This window comes from Trematomus bernacchii, unplaced genomic scaffold, assembly GCF_902827165.1.
Source record: "Trematomus bernacchii unplaced genomic scaffold, fTreBer1.1, whole genome shotgun sequence".
NCBI classification, from domain to species: domain Eukaryota; kingdom Metazoa; phylum Chordata; class Actinopteri; order Perciformes; family Nototheniidae; genus Trematomus; species Trematomus bernacchii.
In genome coordinates, this window is record NW_022988058.1 from 963,467 (window position 1) to 983,784 (window position 20,318).

The 20,318-nt window shown below is 44.5% G+C and overlaps 1 protein-coding gene across 2 annotated transcripts in view; it reads left to right on the plus strand.

Moving 5' to 3' along the window:
• Positions 1-213: 213 nt before the first annotated feature.
• pam (peptidylglycine alpha-amidating monooxygenase) overlaps positions 214-20,318 on the plus strand; it is a 96,411-nt gene continuing 76,306 nt past the window's right edge. The window contains exons 1-6 of one of the 2 annotated variants that reach the window (XM_034120229.1): positions 214-293; positions 3,528-3,651; positions 3,736-3,853; positions 5,815-5,935; positions 14,193-14,250; positions 15,304-15,391. In XM_034120229.1, the coding sequence (XP_033976120.1) occupies positions 3,762-3,853; positions 5,815-5,935; positions 14,193-14,250; positions 15,304-15,391 (359 nt within the window). In that variant the 5' untranslated portion in view covers positions 214-293; positions 3,528-3,651; positions 3,736-3,761. The remainder of the gene's footprint in view (positions 294-3,527; positions 3,652-3,735; positions 3,854-5,814; positions 5,936-14,192; positions 14,251-15,303; positions 15,392-20,318) is intronic. The other variant, XM_034120228.1, reaches the window with a different exon arrangement.

Here is a 20,318-nt window from a genome sequence, read left to right on the forward strand (position 1 = left end):
GTGTGTGTGTGTGTGTGTGTGTGTGTGTGTGTGTGTGTGTGTGTGTGTGTGTGTGTGTGTGTGTGTGTGTGTGTGTGTGTGTGTGTGTGTGTGTGTGTGTGTGTGTGTGTGTGTGTCGGTGTGTGTGTGTCGTGTGATTGCATATTCTGTGAATGTTACGTTTATGTTACGTTTTTAGGTGAACGAGCTTTTATTCTGAAAGCGGAAGTGTGGTTGGATGCGGACTCCTAGCAAAGCAGACATTTATCTCTTGTCTGTCAGGCGATTGAAATACTTCCAGACTCAGCGAACAGGTACATTTTTTTATCTTTAAAGCTTATCTCTTAAACATTTTCCGTCGAGCTGGGTTGCAAGCTTTCAGTACACTTACAACAAGTTCGATTAAAGCTATCAAAGCTCAGACTCGATCTGTCGAAACCTGTCAAAACACAGCAGCGCAATAGATTGCGGAAGCTAACGTTAGCTTGTGTACAATATGTTTATTAGCTAACGTTGGGAGTTCCCGGATAAATACAGCTCGTTTTCATTTGAGCAGGAAGCTCACAGCGGTGTGTTTACATGTATCTACAGCTAGCTGCTCAGTGCTAGGTTCACATCTCCAACCTCAGGCTTCCTATTTAAGCCATTAGTTTAGGCGTGACACATCTGTGTGTATCCATAACGGTGTCTTTGAAAACCCAAACAATTATTAATTTGAACAAATTGGAAAAAAACACTCATAAGTATTTTGTTCAGGTCCTTTTATTTCTTTTTAAATTGAAACCACAACCGTGTAGCCTAAAGCTGGAATATTAGTAATAATAAGAGTGAGTTCTGAGGTGAGAGTGTTAGTGCTGCAGCAGGCTACGTGCAGTTGTCGGTGAGTGGGATGAGCCGTTTCCATAGTTCCTTGAGCTGAGGAGGCTGTGATGTCACACCCTCTCTGTTGTTCCTACCTCACTGTTAGCGATGAGTCACCAGCTGATTATTGCTCGGTTATTTATAACATCCTCTGGGTTTCAAAGTAAATATGTCACACTGATGTGAACAGGGTGAAGGGGATATGGTAAATATGGTCGCGGGTCTAGACATTATTAGGTGGGGTGGACAACATCAGGCACAGACTCAGAGCAGGGCTGCACATTTATATCACTTGAAAATGTAAACTGTAAAAGGACAGCCATACTCTCTAGAAAATACATTATTAACAGCACAAATGCAAAAGAAGCAACTTCACATGTTCAGTTAAAGATCCAGACAGGGACGTTGCTTGGGCCTAGGCCTGTCGCAATAAGCAATTAATTGACTTATCGTACGATAAAAAAATATGTACTCGATAACTTTTCTGACCTCGATAAACTGCCGTTTACATGCGTGTTTGTTTACATAAGGAAGTGACCAGCATTTTAGCCAGGTGTGCTGTGGCTGCCGGCCAGTCGCGCTGTGAGGGGCGGCGCTTACACACAGCCAGGTCAGGACACTCCGCGTGCAGCAGTGTAGCAGCCAAATGAATAATATAGAGACAAGCAGGAGACAACGTGTGACTTACTCGAGGGGAATTTGAAGTGAAATGGAATTGGTTGCAAAACCTAACTCCATCTCCGGTGTGGGAATATTTTGGATTTAAGCCAAATCAACGAGGCGAACCTACGGACTTGAATGAGCAGTTATGTAGCATTTGTTTTAAAAAGGTAGCAACAAAAGCTAGCAATACGACCAACCTTAAAGGGGACCTATCATACAAAATGCACTTTTGTACGTCTTTTATACATGAATATGTGTCCCCGGTGTTCCAGGGAACTCACCAAGTGTCAGAAAACACAACCCTCTCTATTTTCCTCCATACCCAAATCTCTAAAAAAAAGGGCTGCAACGGATCTGATAAAAACTGATCCAGATTTGAACACTGTCCTGACATCAGGACGGTGGCGCTACGGCTATTGGGCCAACTCCACCAATCAGGAGGAGACAGCCACGGCCATTGCCGTTCGAAAGCGCTGGAGACGCTGTAGTACATATGCCAGGCCTGTAGATGGTGCTGTTCTCACTGAATCTGCCCTTGCAAAAACAGAGCTAGAAAATGTCAAATTGAGCAAAATGAGGCATGGATAAAATGCATGATCTGTTTGGTATTTTGAAAAAAAAAAAGTATAAATATGCCTTATATAGGTATGGTCCTACACTATATTATTCAAATATAGCATGATAGGTCCACTTTAAACTGCACCTGAAACACAACCACCCCATTCCGTTTTCCCAGCTGGGAGCAAACACGGCAGCTGGAGATGGAGAGCCCCCACCTTCCCGACAGTTTGCAATCAAAGATGCATTTGCCCGACAATGCAAACATGTTGGTGTTCCTTGCTCGAAATCTTTGATTGATACAGATTTGGATATGGTTGAGTTTTTTTTTGCTTGTGTGCTCATATTTATTCATTTATGTAGTTGTATATATATATATATATATATATATATATAGCCGAAGGACTGTTTAAATGCCCAGCATTCGGCGCCACTCGATGACGTAGTATACTTGAAATAGTGGCTCTGCAGCAGCTTTATTGATAAACGGCCCATGTTTACTTCCTGTCTGTCTTCTTCTGGTGACTTATGCTTCAGTTCAACGCTCTCTTGTGTTTCAACCTCTTTCCTTTCTCCGTCCTCTGCAACGTTCATTATTTTGCTTAGCAGCTGTGTGTTGTTGAGTTTTAAAAACCTCTGAAATGTCCTTGACCAATCAGAACGAGTATTCGACTAAGCGGTGTAATGTGTTCTATACGACTTGTTGACAGCAAGGGCTAGAGATTGAACCTTCAACCTTCTGATGAGTGGACAACCACAAGTCTCCTGAGCCTGCAACTAATTCAGAGAAAATGGTTTTAAAATCTAACGTGGTCTGACTGAAGGAGCATATAACTCTGTACCCTTGCAAAGTGCACTACGGAACCACAAAGATTAAATATGTTTCTGGAGTTTTTTGTATAGTAAGAATCGTTTTATATAAAGTGTGTGGCAGTGGGGTTGAGTGTGCGTTAAGCTAATTGAGTCAGTCAGCCCAATCATACAAAAACAATACGCAACACTAAAACTAAAACTAAATAAAAACTCCCAGCAGCACTGCACTATCATAATAACAACTTCAATTTATATAGCGCCTTTCATAAACCCAATGAGGTGTAAGAGTGCGAGGTTTCTAAGGCATTGAGAAAGTCAGTATGTGATACTTTATTAATCCCATACAGGCAGCTGATTAGTTTTGAGCTTGTTATTTTTATAGCTTTACTGTGTATACCTTTGTTCTTCTTACTTTTTGATTTGGGAGCTATTTAATTCTGCCTACAGTTTTTTCTAATACAACCAGATATATTTCCTTCTAATTTAGAATGTTCTATCATAATCTACAGAACGACAAATAATGTCACAGCAGATTGTGTCAAAAAGATCAATAATATTTACCACATTTAAATAGATAAGAGCCAACTGTGGTTTTATATACTCGGTTTGTGTCTCCTCGACCTGGCATTCAGTTAACACACATGCTTTTTCAGGTGGTCAAGACACACCTTTGACTCATCTTAGCTACTTGAAAGATACAAGTGTTACAATCCAACATGCTGAAGGAGTGAGGTCCAGCAATACCTACCCTCAAACCAAGCTGAGCAAGTAGCACAGGTGGGACAGGATCTCTCAGTGCAGTTTACCACCCTGTCTTTCCCCACAGTTAATTGCTGACGGCCTGTTTCACATCTGTTTCAGACGGCAGCACAGCAGCAGCAGACAGGATGGAAGTCCCTGTGTCCTTTGTGCTGGTGCTAGCATTCATCTGTCTTAGCCACAGCCTGGAACTACAAAATGCACTGGACAGGTTGAAAAGGTCAGAGAAAAACGCTTTTTATGCTTTGGTTATATGCTTATAATTTTTTGGGCGATGTAAAACAACATTTAAAAATTTGGTTTGGAAATACACATTTTATTACATGAAGCATTTTACTAATTTATCTTGTTTAAGACAACATTTAACCCACCAGCCTAAAGGTGCCTAGTAGAGTTTTCTAACTAACCAAGATACGTTCATATTCAGTGTGATCATCTTGGTTTCCTGAAAGTGACAAAAACATGTTGAAATCATTTCCTTCCTCATCGAACATTGCTAGGCACAGGGCTCGAGCTTAAGGACCTCCCGTCGTCCCGGGGCCGAAAAAAATCGGGTCGGGGAGGATACAAATTAATTTTGGGACGAATTTGGGACGAGAGTTAAAATAAAAATACCCTGCTAACTCTACTACGAACGGCGATGAAAATGAAACTGACTGCACGTTTTGTGTAGCACACAGTTATTAAACCTCCTTGTCAACATAAACACACACAAAGCATTTAGCAACCCGCGAAATACACACACACACAGTACGTAGCTACAGCTGTCAGCCAGCCGCACAGCTGTGATGTAACTACAATTTTTTTACCCCGGAGCGGTGCGGAGAAAACGAAACTTAATTTAGGAAGCAGCTTTTGACGGCGCGCTATGCATGGGGCACCCGAGAGGGGGTTTCCAGACATGTCATTGCAGCTGAGATGAGAACTCTCCATCGCATTTAGTCCTTAGCAATATGCTGCGCCTCTCCCCATGTAGGGATGGGTACCGAGCCCCGGTATTAAATGGGCCCCGGGCCGGAAATATTAAAGACAGTGGTACCAACAGTGGTCTTTTTATCGGTACTGGAGACATTTAAAACATATATGTCATATGTATTATTGCTACATGAACATTATATTGCAGTTTTAGTTTCGCCAACTCCTTTTCTAATATGCAATAAGACTACAAAATGCGTCTATGATGTATTTTCCAATCCAGACGAGAGAGCTCTCTCCCCCGTCTGTGTGCGAGGGGGCGGGGCAGTTTGTAAAGGTCTCCTGACTGTGTTACAGACTGTCATCCTGGTTAGTGGTTACTCTGGGTTCTGTCTTCTGTCTTCAGGACAGAGTGTTGGATTTTTTTGTTAATCGGATGGGACTTGATTGGATTCAATATTAGAGTAACTGTCTTGCTTGTGTGTTTTTTTTAAATATATTTGGCCTTTGTTTCTGTGTTTGACTGATTTACTCAAATAAAAAGGTTGATGAATTATCATCTAATGATTTGTATGATGTTTTATTTATGTTACAGGTCACTTTGAATGATTTTAACTAATGAAAATGTAGAAAAACAAATATTTTAAATTCGGGACGGTCCACATTAATTTCGGGACGGCTTAGATTGTATTTCGGGACGGTTCCGGGAGGATGGTGAAAAAAGTTAGTCGAGAGCCCTGGCTAGGCAGTTGGATATTGTTGTGTCACAGCATCTTAAAGGAAAATCCAAATCCACAAATATACTGTTTGTACTACAAGCACTTGCACTTTTTATCAAAATCTTATTATGTGGATTTGTTTAATTCAAATACAAACTGTTTAATCTGAAAATCTGAATCTTAATTAATGTTCTTATTCGGGGGACATTGGTGAAAGTGTGTCATGGATTGGGTGTATTCAAGATGAGTTGTAGCTGAAACCGCATCATGCTCTATCTCTGACACGGCATGAATATTAATTGTGTAACAGTTTCCAAAAAAACATTGTATCTGCTTTGTCTCTGCCGAGAATTGTTACCAAATGGAATTAATAAGCAATCATAATCGTCAAGTGGAGGATTTACCTAACCTTACTTTAAAGGCATGAATCCTACAAAAAATGTTGTTGCATGAAAACATCTACTTTCTTGACTGGGTGTATTTTTGTATAGTGTGTTGTTAAAGTGAAGCTTAACTCATTGAGTGTCCTGTAATGTTTCCTCGTAAGGTCTCAGGAACATGTGGTGTCAGACCCCAGTGACTGTGTGTCCAGGACCAGGCAGCCAGTCTCAGCAAACCCTCACAATTTTTCTGTGGACATTCGGATGCCTGCTGTTGTCCCAGCTGCAGTGAGTCACTTTCTTTGAAGCATAGTGAAGGGTCTGTATCGTTCACTTTAATAGTGTACTCATCATTCAAGATGAAACCATCAATGAATTCATCTAAAGTTAATCAATAGAAAGTTAATCTGCGGTTATCTTAATCATGTTCTAAGTAAGGCATAATGTGCACATTATTATAACTATTATTATAATTGTATTATTTTTAGAGGGCTACTTACTAAATAAATCAATGATTTGACAATATAGATTTAGAAAAGGATTTGTTTTGCTTTCGTAAAGACAAATTGTTGGTTCTACTGCGTACCAATGGCTGAAATGTTGAAGGACATCTAATTTCTCTAAATGCACATCGGGGATCGAGCAAAAAATCCTTAATAGCTTTTTTTTCCTTTGCAAACCTCTTTCATTTTTAAATAGGATGTTTCTAAGCTGTTTGGTTTTTGAAACAGTGCCTGTAAATAAAACTTTATAAACAAATTGACATGTCAACCATTTTCTACACTAGACATGTATGATAAGTAAATACAAAGAGGTAAAAACATGAGGTAACCATCAAGTTGTTAACATCTGTATGTCGGTATTAAATGTCTATCTTGTTGTGCAGTTTATCAGTGAATGTTTGAACTAATGGTAAACACTGTGTTTCCTGACGGACACACAGCATTGGTCGATCAGGTAGAGCAGCAGGTGAAGTATGGACCGATGCAGACTCGCTGCTGGAGGGCTTGATAACCCACTACCCCTCCACACTCGTTGGTTTGGAACAGCACTTAATGCGGTGGACCCTCAAACGGAAGGGTAGTATGTAGGGGTAGGGTATAGGAATTTGGGCCTGAAGGTTTGGAATTGGGCCTGAGAAATGAGAAAGGGCTCATGTTTCCATTAGTGTTTACTTCCTGTCTGTCTTCTTCTGCTGTTCCTGTTAGTGACCCAATTCCAGACCGCCCCACCCCCTACACACCACCCCTCCATTTGCTTATTCGCATGGAGGGCACACCACATTTAGGCCCAATCCCAAACCACGCCCTACACCCTACCCCTACACACTACCCCTCCGTGACGGAGTGAACTCCATGGAGTGGAGACGTGTGTTGCAGTGGGTTGTGCGTTGGTGTTCGGATCAGGGGGTCACAGGTTCAAATCCCACTGCAGTCAGCATGTCGTTGTGTCCCTGGGCAAGACACTTCACCCCAAATTGCTCCTGTGGGGATTGCTCACAGTATTGAGTATGTAAGTCGCTTTGGATAAAAGCGTCTAACAAGTGACATGTAATCAGGGTGTCCGCGGGGTCTTAAAAACTATTAAAAGTTGATAAAATCAATTTAGCGAAAATGAAGGCTATTAAAAAGTATTAAAAAGTATTAAACGGCATTTTCCAAGGTATTACATTTTGTAGCTTGTTTTCAATAAGTATATAAATTGTCCAAAGAGGTTGTATTCTAAAGTGTGCCTGAATGTAATCATTGCGTAGGTGTGTAGTGTGATTCTGTGTAGTTTATTTATGGCATCCCGTTGGATTTGACGTCATCTGAACAGGACATCGCACGCTCACTGCTTGATAGTGTGAGAAGGTCCGTTTACGCCGGTTGTTTTTTTGTGGGGAAATGCAAGTTTGCTTCCAAATGGTTGGAAGATAAGGAGGAAGGACAATCAATACTGTACATAGTAAATGTGAGGTAAAGTGTGTCACTGACGGACACACACATCGTTGAGACCGGTCAGGTAGAGACCGGTCTCAAGTCAGCACCAATGCAGACTCGCTGTTTGAGGGCTTGATAGCCCACTCCCCCTCCACACCGCTCCACACTCGTTGGTTTGGAACAGCACTTAATGTGGCGGACCCTCTGCGCGAACGCGCAAACGGAGGGGTAGGGAGTAGGGCGTAGGGCGTAGGGCGTAGGGTGTAGGGCGTGGTTTGGGATTGGGCCTAAGTGCTGTTCCAAACCAACGAGTATGGAGGGAAAGCGAGGGGTAGTGGGTTATCAAGCCCTTCAGCAGCGAGTCTGCATCCATCACGCTTTTTACAAACAGTTCCTGCTAACATTAGCTGATAAACTGCACAACAAGACAGACCTTTAATATCGTTATACAGATGTTAACAACTTCATGGTTACCTCGTATCTTTTAAACTTAGGATCATATACTGTACCAGTGTCTAGTCTAGAAAACTGTAAACATTTTCATTTGATTATAAAGTTGTGTATATTTACAGGGACTGTAAACCAAGCAGTTTGATAGACATCAGATAAAAAAACAAAAAGAGGTTTATAAAAAAAAACGCCACTGAAAAGTTTTATTTTAGTTATTATTTTTTGTGCAAGGGATGCTGATTTCAAACCGTTGTTACGGCATTTCCTGTTTCTGCCAGAGGAGGGGGGGAGTTGGTTCCAAAGCTTGCTACTGTTTTTACACCCTCCACCTGACTACAGACAGAGGCCGTTTCTCAATATCGAGTAAACCTGCTGCAGAGCCACTATTTCAAGTATACTACGTCATCGAGTGGCGCCAAAGGACTGTTTAAATGCATGTTAAATGCCCAGCATTCGGCGCCACTCGATGACGTAGTATACTTGAAATAGTGGCTCTGCAGCAGGTATACTCGACATTGAGAAACGGCCAGAGTTCACTCCATCACGGAGGGGGTAGAGTGTGGTTTGGAATTGGGCCACTGTTTACTTCCTGTCTGTCTTCTTCTGTTTCCCCCGTTGGTGTTTACTTATCGGAGCAAAGACAGTTTACAGATCAAGATCTGGTGCATCTCGTTTCATACTGTTCTTTTAAAAATAATGATTTATAATTGTGAGCATTCTGGCTCACACTAGAGTTAAAAACTGACGAAGGAGAAGGTGGTTTGGGGAAAAATAAAACTGTTTATTTCCACGGAGGGGAAGTTCACAAAAACCACAATTATAGTTAGCTCCGCTGATAATCGTTGAGCGCCAGCTTTTATAGGCTACTATATAAATGACCTAATTTCTCCTTAAACTATTAATGCGTGTTCTTACAACACTTTAATCATATACTGGATTATCAAATTATGTATTTCAAATACATGAATAAATGAAATGAAAAGGTTTGGTGGCGCTCAGTAGACAGTCCAGGTGTGTGTGGCCTGCTGCTGGCTCTGTTCATCCTATTTCAAAATGTAACGCTTCAAATGGTGCTTTACAGCTAATTATTTTACCTGACAACATGACCAGAGAGAATACAATTGGCCGGACATCTACCGATTATTCTGGTCGAAGTCTGGTAAATACCAGCTGAAGGAAACACTGCTGTACACATAACGATAGTTACGGCTGTAACTACGGTTCTATGAGTCCCGGATGACCGCCAGAGGCGGTGCTTTAGCACTGGATATGTCCATCGCACGCATGCGCAGTTCGAGTACCTAATAACAACAAAGTCACCTGTGACCCACGTGACGACGGCTACATAGGCCGGCGTCATTAGTGGATCGGCTCCCAGAATCTTCTTGCGAGCACACAAGAATTCTGAGTGACAGGAAACTCTGGCGGTCATCCGGGACTCATAGAACTAGTTACAGCCGTAACTATCGTTCTATTTCGTCCCTACTGACCGCCAGAGGCGGTGCTTTAGCACTGGATGACCTATACCAACCAAGTCATGAAGAATCCAAGCCCTTGCTCACTACTGGAAGCAGCGGAGCTCGGCAAAAGGACCACGCCCAAAGAATGGGGAGTGGCGACATTAACCTGATAACAACTGGAGAATGTGCCAGAAGACGCCCACGACGCCGCGGCGCAGATGGTCTCCAGGGGCACCACTCTCAGGGCAGCCCAAGATGTTGAGATGCTCCTTGTAGAGTGGCATCTCAGCCCTGATGGCAGGGGGCGGGCACTGGCCCCGTAGGCATGTGAGATGGTATCGACAACCCAGTGGGGCAGCCACTGGTTAGAGGGCACAACCTCCTTTAGTGCCGCCATGGCAAAATCAAGAGTTGATCCTACTGCCGTATACAGGCAGTAGCCTCGATATACGCACTTTGGGCACCCACAGGGCACAGCAACTTCGACGTGCCGTTCTCCTGAATGTCAAAGAGTGCCAGCTGGGCAGGCTGATTGAAGTGGGTTTGTGGAAGCACCCTGGGCAGGAATGCCACATTTGCCCAAAGGGCAACACCTGAGAGTCCCACCTCGGGCATGTATTGTTTATGGAGAGGACATGCAACTCCCCAACTCGCTTCCCTGAGGCTATGGCAAGCAGAAATGCTGCCTTCGTGGGCAGCCACCTAAGCCCCACCTTTGCCAGGGGCTCGAAGGGAGGAGATGATGGGGCATCCGGCAGCAGGGGCAGGTCCCAAGCCGGAGCCCTCGGGGTGCTAGGGAGATGCTGCCGTAAAGCCCCTCTCAGGAAGAGGGACACCGACCTGTGGCACCCCGCCGTGGCGCCGTCGACCTGAACATGTCGGGCAGAAATAGCAGCCACATAAATTCAGAGTGGAGTGAGAACGTCCACTATCTAGAAGGGACTGCTGTCTGGGCAACAGCGTACATGCTGTCCCAAGGAACACGCACATTCTTGCCCCCCCAGTTGGGGACATGGCGTGCACCCTCCTGGGCAGACCACTGACCCTGAACGGTCCTGCCCTGCCGCACTGCACCCCACCCTGAGAGACATGCACCTATGGTGACGGTCTCCTGGCGGGATGGGATGGCGCCCATGGGCACGCCCATCAGGAGATAGGCCCTGCCCCTCCAGCGTGCCGGAGAGTGGAGGCAACGCTGCGACACCCTGACTTTCCTGTGCCTGTGCCACTTGGCGTCCAAGTGAAGGCTGTTCAGCCACATCTGCATGGGGCGCAACGACAGCGGGCCTAAGGGCCCAACGGCCGAGGCAGCCGTCAGTCTGCCCAAGGGCCGGAGGAACTGAATATAAGGAACCATCTTGCCCGGCCCACGTGGAAGTAGGCATCCCTCAAGTCCACGGTTAAGAACCACTCCCCCTGTGCATGTGCTGTTGTCAGCATATAGAATGGCAGCACCTTCAGGAATCTGTTGACTCCTCTGAGGTCCAAGATCAGGCGAAATCCGCCGACTTTCTTGCTCACGAGAAAGTACGCCGAGTAGAACCCCCTGGGCTAAGCAGAGGGTCTACTGGCTCGATTGCGTCCTTTGACAGAAGGACGGACAACTCTTGGGCCAGAGCTAGGGCCTCTGCCGGATCGCTGACGACTGCCATTTTGACCCGGCCGAAGGCTAGGGGCCGGAACTGCGGTTCGTACCCCTGGGTTAAGGTGAAAACCACCCAAGGGCCGGAAGTACAGACAGCCCAGTAACTGAGTTGCTGCTGGGAAAGCAGCCGACGACCGGCCCCAAGAGTCTCGGGACCTACCCCCCCGGCCTCCGGAGCCCCCTGGGGGGCGCCGGTAAGGCTCTGAGGCACGAGGCCGCCTCGAAGGCCAGCGGCATGAAAGCCCCCGGGAGGTGGATGAGTGGGCCGCTGGGACCTGCGCAGACCACCACTGTAAGCTGGTGGCTGAGAGCGGCTGCTAGAGGGGCCCCTGGGCCTGCTGGGAGTGGGCACAGGCCTATAAAGACCCGAGAGCTGCAGCCTGGTCTGCCTAGCTTGGGCAGCACGCTCCAGTGCCTACAGGGTAGCTGCCCCAAACAGCTCCCCTGGCTTGACTGGCACACTACGGAGGACATGTCTCCGACAGTGGTGACTGGGCAGGCCAAACCTGGCGACGAGTCTGCACCAATAAGGACATAACTCGTCCCAATTACCTAGACATTAGGGCAAAGGCTTACAGTGATGCATCACTGAGGCCCAGCAAAGAAGGCTCAGCCAGAGCCTGCTGCAGAGAGGTAGAGACAGCCAGTATCAGATGGGAGAGGGAGTTCCCGTGCCGCTGTGTCGTAGGCCCTACAGAGCAGCTCGTTTGTGACGCTGCACTGAGGCCGAGGTCACCTGGCATCAGGAGCCAGAATCGGGGAGGCGATGGCAGGCTCAATGGATGGCAAGCGACCCAGCCCCACCCTCGCCGGATCCTGCATGGCAGCAGAGTGGGAGAGGGCCCTGGTGTCTCTCATGCATGGAGCTCCCTCAGGTACTCCTCTGAAGGAGGAACAGTGGGAGCGAAAAGGGGCAGGGTTATGCCTGAAGAAGGCGCTAGCCTGAGCCGAGTCGGCCTGCGGAACCTGAAGCTGCAAGCGTACCAGGGCCGCACGAATAATGGCCGCCATGTAGGCGTCCTCCGTGCCCTGCAGAGAGCTCTGAGCAGAGGAGTGGGAAGCCTCCTCGGGGGTGAAGAGGTTTAGCCGGAGCCGCTAGCGACATGGCATCCTCAAGCAGAGGTGTGGCAACCGAAGGAGGGCCAGGCGGCAAGCTAGTAGCCCCCCACACTGGCCAAAGCAGAGGGGGGCAGCGGTCATGGCCGTCCTCGGGCTCAAGAGAAGCCATACAGGCGCTACATGAATGAGCCAGTCTGTAGGTAGCCAGATGCAGCGTAGCCGGGAGCGGGTGCGAGAAAAACCGCCTTCCCCAGCTACCTGCTGAACGGAAAGAGTAGAGCAACGCTCCTACTCGCCGAACACAAAGAGGGATGTAACTACACCCACGTTACCGGCAGAGGGAGCGGGAGCAAGAGCACTGCCTTCACCTAGCTGGATTAAATAAAGAAGTTTAACAGGACAGTTTAGCCGGGCGGCTGCTGCTAGAATCAAGCAACACGTCTACCAGGAGCGGGGGCGAGAACACTGCCTTCACTGGTTAAGTTCATAACGAATGCCAGGTGCAGCGTACCCGGGAGTGGGAGCGGGTGCGAGAACACAGCCTTCACCGGCTACCTGCTGAACGGAAAGAGTAGAGCAATGCTCCTACTTGCCGAACATAGAGAGGGATGTGAATGACCTACACCCACGTTACTAGCAGAGGGAGCGGGAGCGAGAGCACTGCCTTCACCTAGCTGGATTAAATAAGAAGCTTAACGGGGCAGCTTAGCCAGGCGGCTGCTGCTAAGAATCAAGCAGCACGTCTACCAGGAGCGGGGGCGAAAAACACTGCCTTCACTGGATGAGTTAAACAATGAAGCTCAACAGAACACGCCAAATGTTAGCCAAGCGGCCGCTGCTAACAATCAGAGCAATACGTTACAGGGAGCGGGAGCGAGAGCACTGCCTTCACCAGCTGAGTTTAAATAAAGAAGCTTTCACAAAACATGCAAGATGTTAGCCAAGCGGCTGCTGCTAACAATCAAAACAATACGTGAGCGGGAGCGAGAGCGAGAGCACTGCCCTCACCGGCTGAGTTAAATAATTAAGCTTAACAGTATATGCAAGGTGTTAGCCAAGCGGCTGCTGCTAACAATCAAGCCACCAAGTCAAAACACAAATGTTAAGACCAGATAATTAGCTTCTATGGAATAGAACAGCCCCCATAGAACCGTAGGCCATGGTCACAGTAGTAACCATGGCCAGTGCTTACATGGCCTAGGACCGTAGTTACAGTAGTAACTATGGCCAGTACTTACCTTACTCTCTGCATCTAAACAAAAAACGGGCAAAATATGGCACCCTGGGCTTTCCATACTAAATTGAATGAGAGACGCAGCTAAAGCTGGAAACTCAAATGCTAATGATAGCTCGGGCACAACGCCACAAGCAGAACTTTCAAAAGAGCATAATAAGGGCAACTTTATGGGAGAGGAAGCGGGAATGTCGTCACCAGAAAGTCTAAGCCAAACAATAAATAAGACAGCAATCAGGACGACTTAGCTGGGAGAGGGTGCGGGGACACAACCATCACCAGCAACAAGATGACACAAACCTGTCCGTCGAGGCTCTGCACAGCGCACAGCCGGCCACAGCTCCTGGAGGACGCGTTAACAACCCGTAGCTCCGACTGTCAGTCGCGAAGCTGCACGCGGCCAGCTGTATGCAGAGAAATCCCTCAGATCAAACGTTCAAACCTGAACGCTGTAGGCTACAAGAATGTAGCCGCGGTACTCTCGCGAAGCGAGAAGATGAAAAGGACCCGATCCACTAATGACGCCGGCCTATGTAGCCGTCGTCACGTGGGTCACAGGTGACTTTGTTGTTATTAGGTACTCGAACTGCGCATGCGTGCGATAGACATATCCAGTGCTAAAGCACCGCCTCTGGCGGTCAGTAGGGACGAAATAGAACTCTGTTTTGCTTTGTGCTTTGTACTTTCAAAAGAATGCGTCATGAAGTTCTGCTGCTGAACATTTCACAAATGATGACTGTAACAAATAGAACCATTGTGTTCTCTAATGTTTCAGTCGGACACTTACCTGTGCACAGCATTTTCGGTGCCAACTAGTCAAGATGCCTATATTGGTGAGTATATTTTCTTTAAAATCTTATTTCATAGTTTTTTGTCATTTTTATTTTATCTTTGATTTTATCTTTAATTTTATTAATCTGTGTGAATCTGTGCTGTCCTGTTTTTCATTCTTACCCTGTTGCTGTTTAAACTACTGAATTTCCCCACGGGGATTAATAAAGGTCCATCTTATCTTATCTTATCTTATCTATTGAAGTTTACAGAAAACATACAGTATGTAGCCCATCTTTAAATGCAACAGTCAGACATTGGTTAGCTCAGTGGTTAGAGCAGGCTGTTCATATGTGACATGCTCCATCATATCATTCACATCCAACCATTTGGAAAGAGGATAGTCTTAGCTTTCCAATGATATCCCTATTGCGTTTGCTTTTCAGCAAAAATATTTTACATGACATAATGATTGTTACCAAGATACCATTTTGAGAAAAAGGCCTTTAAAGTTAGCTGACAATATTTAAGCGATAATTATTTCAAGAGGGGGCTCAAGGCTTAATATTTGGGGGCATAGCACCCCTTGGCACCCTCTTAGGACCACCGCTGGATTAGCCATGATTGGGAAATTTGTGTTGGTCATAATAAAACTTGTTAGCAGGCTGCCCCTCTCATAATGATCAACAGGTCAACAGATCAATATGTGCTCTTTGCTGCCCAGAACTGCCCAGGGACACAGAGTCCTTTCCTCTGTCTCCCCCTTTTAACATGGCATCTATCAATTTAGGCACTTTCATATCTTTAAAAAAAATAAAAAAACATCATTGGTAACTACACAGTCCAAAGTCACAGCAGCAGTACTTATTGATGTAAAAAAAAAATGAAATTAAGTACGATCAAGTAATTGACAAGTTTAGGCAGGACACACATTTAAAAAAAATCTGTTTGATGTAAATGCCTGTATGGATTTTATTTTAGATTTCATGAAACTGATTAATCTGAATACGACACACATGGCCAGAGATAATTCATTCATACCCAAAGTGTGTTGAGTAGGTAAAGTATGTCATTAAATGTAACATATTTCAACCACAGTGTTTTCTCTTCTTCAGTGGACTTCAGACCTCATGCCAGTATGGACACAGTTCATCACATGCTTCTGTTTGGCTGCCTGACTCCCGTGTCCACCAGCAGTTACTGGTAATGTCACATTTCACACTGGTGCATTATCATGGATAATCGCAGCGCTGCCCACAGAACCTCCTGTAGCAGCACCTGTTAGGGATTGCATCGTTCTTTTATTGTATTAGTGGTGTGAAACGCTCCAGCAAAAAATATTACACACCATTTCATAGCTGGTTCAAATAGCTTCCAGTATGACATGTGGATGTTTGATTATAACCTTTAGTTTGTCAAAACTCACTAGTGTTACCAGAATCAATTCACTGCTATGTCATTTTTTTGACAAATTTAAAACACTTGACAAAGAGCCTGTTCCTCCTTTATGTCTGCTGACATGGTGGACATGCTGCTCACATCTTTTGATGCCAGGTGTACGATTTCAAAGCCCACAAATACCCAACCTATTTGCTATAAAGGTGTTACTCTCGGTGCACTAATGATCACCACCTCAGCTCTACGAAGCTTTGTATTTTCTCTCCTGGTATGATGTAACTAGGTGGACTCTGACACAGAGGCATGTTAGGTTAAGAAGAGGTAGTGTTGGGCTGTGCAGCAGACAGAACATGATGACTGGCTCAGGGGTCAGCAGGCAGGTGGGCCACTGTATCCGAGTGTGAGAGATAAGGGGTGTATTCACTCCATCTGGAGAGCAGTTTGGTGGCAGGTGAGAGGAGATGAGACAAATTATGCAGGCCTATCTTACACTATTTACAGAAAATGAAACTAGATCCTACACATTTCACCTAAAGATCTACATCTGGTTTCAATTCGAGAAAAATATCTCAATCATTGACTTTTAAAGAAATCAAAAACGTTTAGATTGAATTCAATAAATAAACTTACACAGACATACGGTTACAGATGTAGCACTCCAGATAGGACTCCAATGGGTGTGTCCCAGCCGAAAGCCCAGCGGATCCCAGTGCTGGGGGTGTTGCCAAAATTGCTAGAGGGCGTTGCCAAATTTCCCCATTTGTTCAATTACAGGATTTAACCATGAGATGGCGCTTCATTCACAAATACACAAAGACAACTTGGTGTTGTAGACCTTGGTCTGTTTGCAATGTTGCAGCTCTGCAGTTGTGTTGCTGAATACTGTAGCATTTAATCACTTATTTGTTATGGTTTTCACAGGCTGCTATAACGAAAAAACATCAATATTTTAGATCAAATAAAGTATATCTAATCTTATTATCTTAATTGTAATTCAATAATATATAGTCTTTATATATTAAATAATCATAATAATGTAAATGTTTACACTTTATTTTTTATGCTCATACTTTTACCTTTACAATAGTTTGCTTTATGCAGTATATTTTTTGTAATATTGTTGTGGTGTTTTTACACAGTACAGTAGATCGAAGTAAATCAATTTATACATTAAGATAATATAAGATAAGATGGACCTTTATTAATCCCCGTGGAGAAATTCAGTAGTTCAAACAGCAACAGGGTGAGAGTGAAAAACAGGACAGCACAGATTCACACAGATTAATAAAATCAAAAATAAGATCAGCGATAAAAATAAAAATAATAATAATTAGAAACTATGAAATAAGAAATGAATCAAATTAAAATGTAATTATCATATATTATATAGTGTATCGTATTATGAAGTAATATCATACATTAACTCCATTATAGCAGATGCCACATTGAATGGATGAACACATTTATGCATCAATAATTACAACAGAGTATTTCTAAATACAAGTTGTAAAAATACTTATATGTATTTAATACTAATAACATAATGATTAATTTCAGATGATAATACTTTTCAGGGTTAGGGTTAGGTCCGGTCTGACAGCGCTTAGCTCTCTGCTGCAGAGAGGAAGAGAATTCACTGCTCTAAACAAAGTCAAAAATCAACATACAGTATAGTCAACATACAGTAGGGGGGTGGGGGATTGTGAACGGTATGGTAAACGTTTGTAAACACAATCCCCAGGATGTGTCCTAATCACAAACCTACAGACTGGGGGTTGGGAGATCACAGGAGGGGGGGGGGGGGGGGGGGGGGGAGAGCTGTGGAATGTGACCATCCCCCTTGGGAGGCTTCCTCCACACATTCCGATGGCCAATTAATTTTAAACAAAGAGTTATCAACATACAGTATAGTCAACAATCCCCAGGATGTGTCCTAATCAAACCAAAAGAGAACATGCAGATATTACACTCATAAAAGAAATGGTAGACATATCAGTACTCTTAGTGTTATTATCCAAAGTTAATGTAAACTTTTGAATAATGTACTTATTATTATAGTGATGAACATTAAAAACAAAGCACGTTGGCTGATTTTGGACTCCCTCACTATTTGTTTTCACTACTTTAATTAAATGTTTGATAAGTGCATGCAGATCACAGTACAGTATGCTCGTTCAGTAAAACAAGTACACAGATACACAGATTTTGTATTCCAAAAATCAGGAAGTTAAGTCCCCTGGTTTGTGACAAGATGTGAAGTCAACAGATAGTCACTCAGAGGGGGGTACTATTTATTTTCAAATGCATATAGGCTATGCCACCCATTTACATATAGGCTGCACTGCTCTTCCAGTCAAGAATTTGAATTTAAATGGGATGGGGAGACGTGTGTGATTAAAAATGAGTGGCCAAACTAAGGCCCCGCTCTCACGGGACCGTTTGCGTTTATGCACAGTATGCGTATTCAAAAAGGTCTTCCGTTCACATGCATTCGTTTCATTTAACGTGTCTGTTCAAACGAGGCCGCTGGAAACGCTGTAGTACATATGCCGGGACTGTAAGTGGCGCTGTAACTTCCGCCAAAATACACCAAAAGCCGCGAAGAAGAGCAGCCCGAGCAGCCCCGCCGCAATGTTGCCATGGCTACCCTTCTGTTTAAGCCCCGCGGTGTATTTAGCAACATGTAGTTCATGTAATTCTCCATGTCCACTTGTTGCTGATGGTTGTGGTAGAGGAGCTGTAGATTTTGCACTAATATCTGTAACATGGTCAGTAGCAGTAGCATTAGCAGTAGCTACTGACAGGAGGAAGTGTGTGGCGATTGCTGGTATTCAGCATATGGATAAATGCAACGGGGAAGTTAACTGAAAGAAACCGAATCTGTGGATATTGCATCGACCGACAAAGAAGCACGTCTCCGTGGAGAGGACGGCTCAGAAAGAGAGATATTCTCTACAAACACCGGGTGAGATCGCACCTTTGTCAATATAATGGATCAATGCATGAAATCTGACTCTGTTTATTTTGTTTAAGGAGTACATTGGGCGTTAACAATTCTGGTTTGCCTTTTATAATATTATTTCATTCAAGAACCCCTTGTGCGTTTAATTAACACAGCTATTTTTGATAGTTGCTACAACAGTGAGCAGGAGAGGTGGGGAGAGGTGGGGCTATCGCTATTTTTTCAGGAAATATTCGTATAGAGGTGATTACACGGACTCGGTTGACCCCCCAGAGCGTTTCGTTTGCAAATCTATCCACCTTGGGACCCGTTATCGTTTGTGGGGTCAGTTTCTATCGGCCTCGTGTAAATAATAGGGCTATACGCACGCGAAACTATGCAGATACAAGCAGTTTTCTCCTCGTGTAAACGGCGCCTAAGACTTAGGCCTAGGTTCCACGGGAACGAAAACGGGTTGTATCCGCATATTTCTCTTGCGTATAGCCCTTTTTGCTACACGACGCCGTAACGGAACGGTAGAAACGGACCCTGCAAACGACAACGGGTCCAAAGGTGGATAGATCTGGGAACGGAGCGCTCTGGGGGGTCCAACGGGCCCGTGTGGTAGCCTATACGGTCATCCTTTTCTGATAATGATGCCGCAATAGCACCGCCTCTCCCCACCTCTGCTGCTCACCCCCGCAAAAGTACACTGCACACTGAATTCAGATTATTTATCTTTATCTCGATATGGACATAAACGCGAGTGAAGTCTAATCTGACAGGACGGAGACACGCAGCTCCTCCCGCTGTGATGCAGCGAGAGGAGCAAAACACACACTTCAAGTCAGATCATCACCCTTAGCTATTTTAATTACCTCTCAAACTAAACTAGTTATAAATATGTTTATTTTTACTGTCGAGTCATCATTACTGGATCAGCTGCTGCATGAGACAGACACTGACGCTGTGAGAAGAGAGGAAAAAGAGACAGGCTCCGTGTATTTTATTATTATATATCATTATATCGTCGTTATTCATTTGTTTTAAAGCTCAATAAATAACAAAGAAGACCTTTGACCGGCACTTTTATAATTTTGTCCGGAAGATTTAAACTTTAACACACGTTGACCGGCGAAAAACTCTGCCCAGTTCCCTCGGCCCCCACCGCGGAGAATAAACAGAAGTGCAACCATGACAACCATTCTTCTTCGCTGCTTTTGTGGAGGAAGTGGCTGCTTTTGTGGAGGAAGTTACAGCGCCACGTACAGGCTCGGCATATGTACTGCAGCTTTTCCAGCGGTTGGATCTAAACGGAGCTGTCTCGTGGAGCTTGACACAATCCGGTGTATATTGCGTGTGGACGGAAGCTTTTTGGCGATTGCGTTTGCGTTAATCCTATGCGTTTTGCCGTATGCGTTCCCGTGGAGCCTGGGCCTTAGTTTTTCAAAAGAGAAAATGCAGATATTACACTCATAAAAGAAAAGGTAGACATATCAGTACTCTTAGTGCCAAGCTAAATGCGCAATACCATGTTCAGCTATGTTACTATTTATAATGTTATTGTTGTTACAACAGAAGATGTTTTTCTTTATATTGAAGTTAAATGCATCAATCTGGTGCACTTTGAGGGCAAAATTAAGAGATTTATGGATACAGCTCTCAACACTCATATGAAACAGGACTGTTCTTACAATGTGTGTTGGAAGGATTTATTAAATTACTATGCATATTTTATTTAAACTTGTTTAAAACGTATCTAAATAAATATGTGTGTCCCGGGCCAAGGAG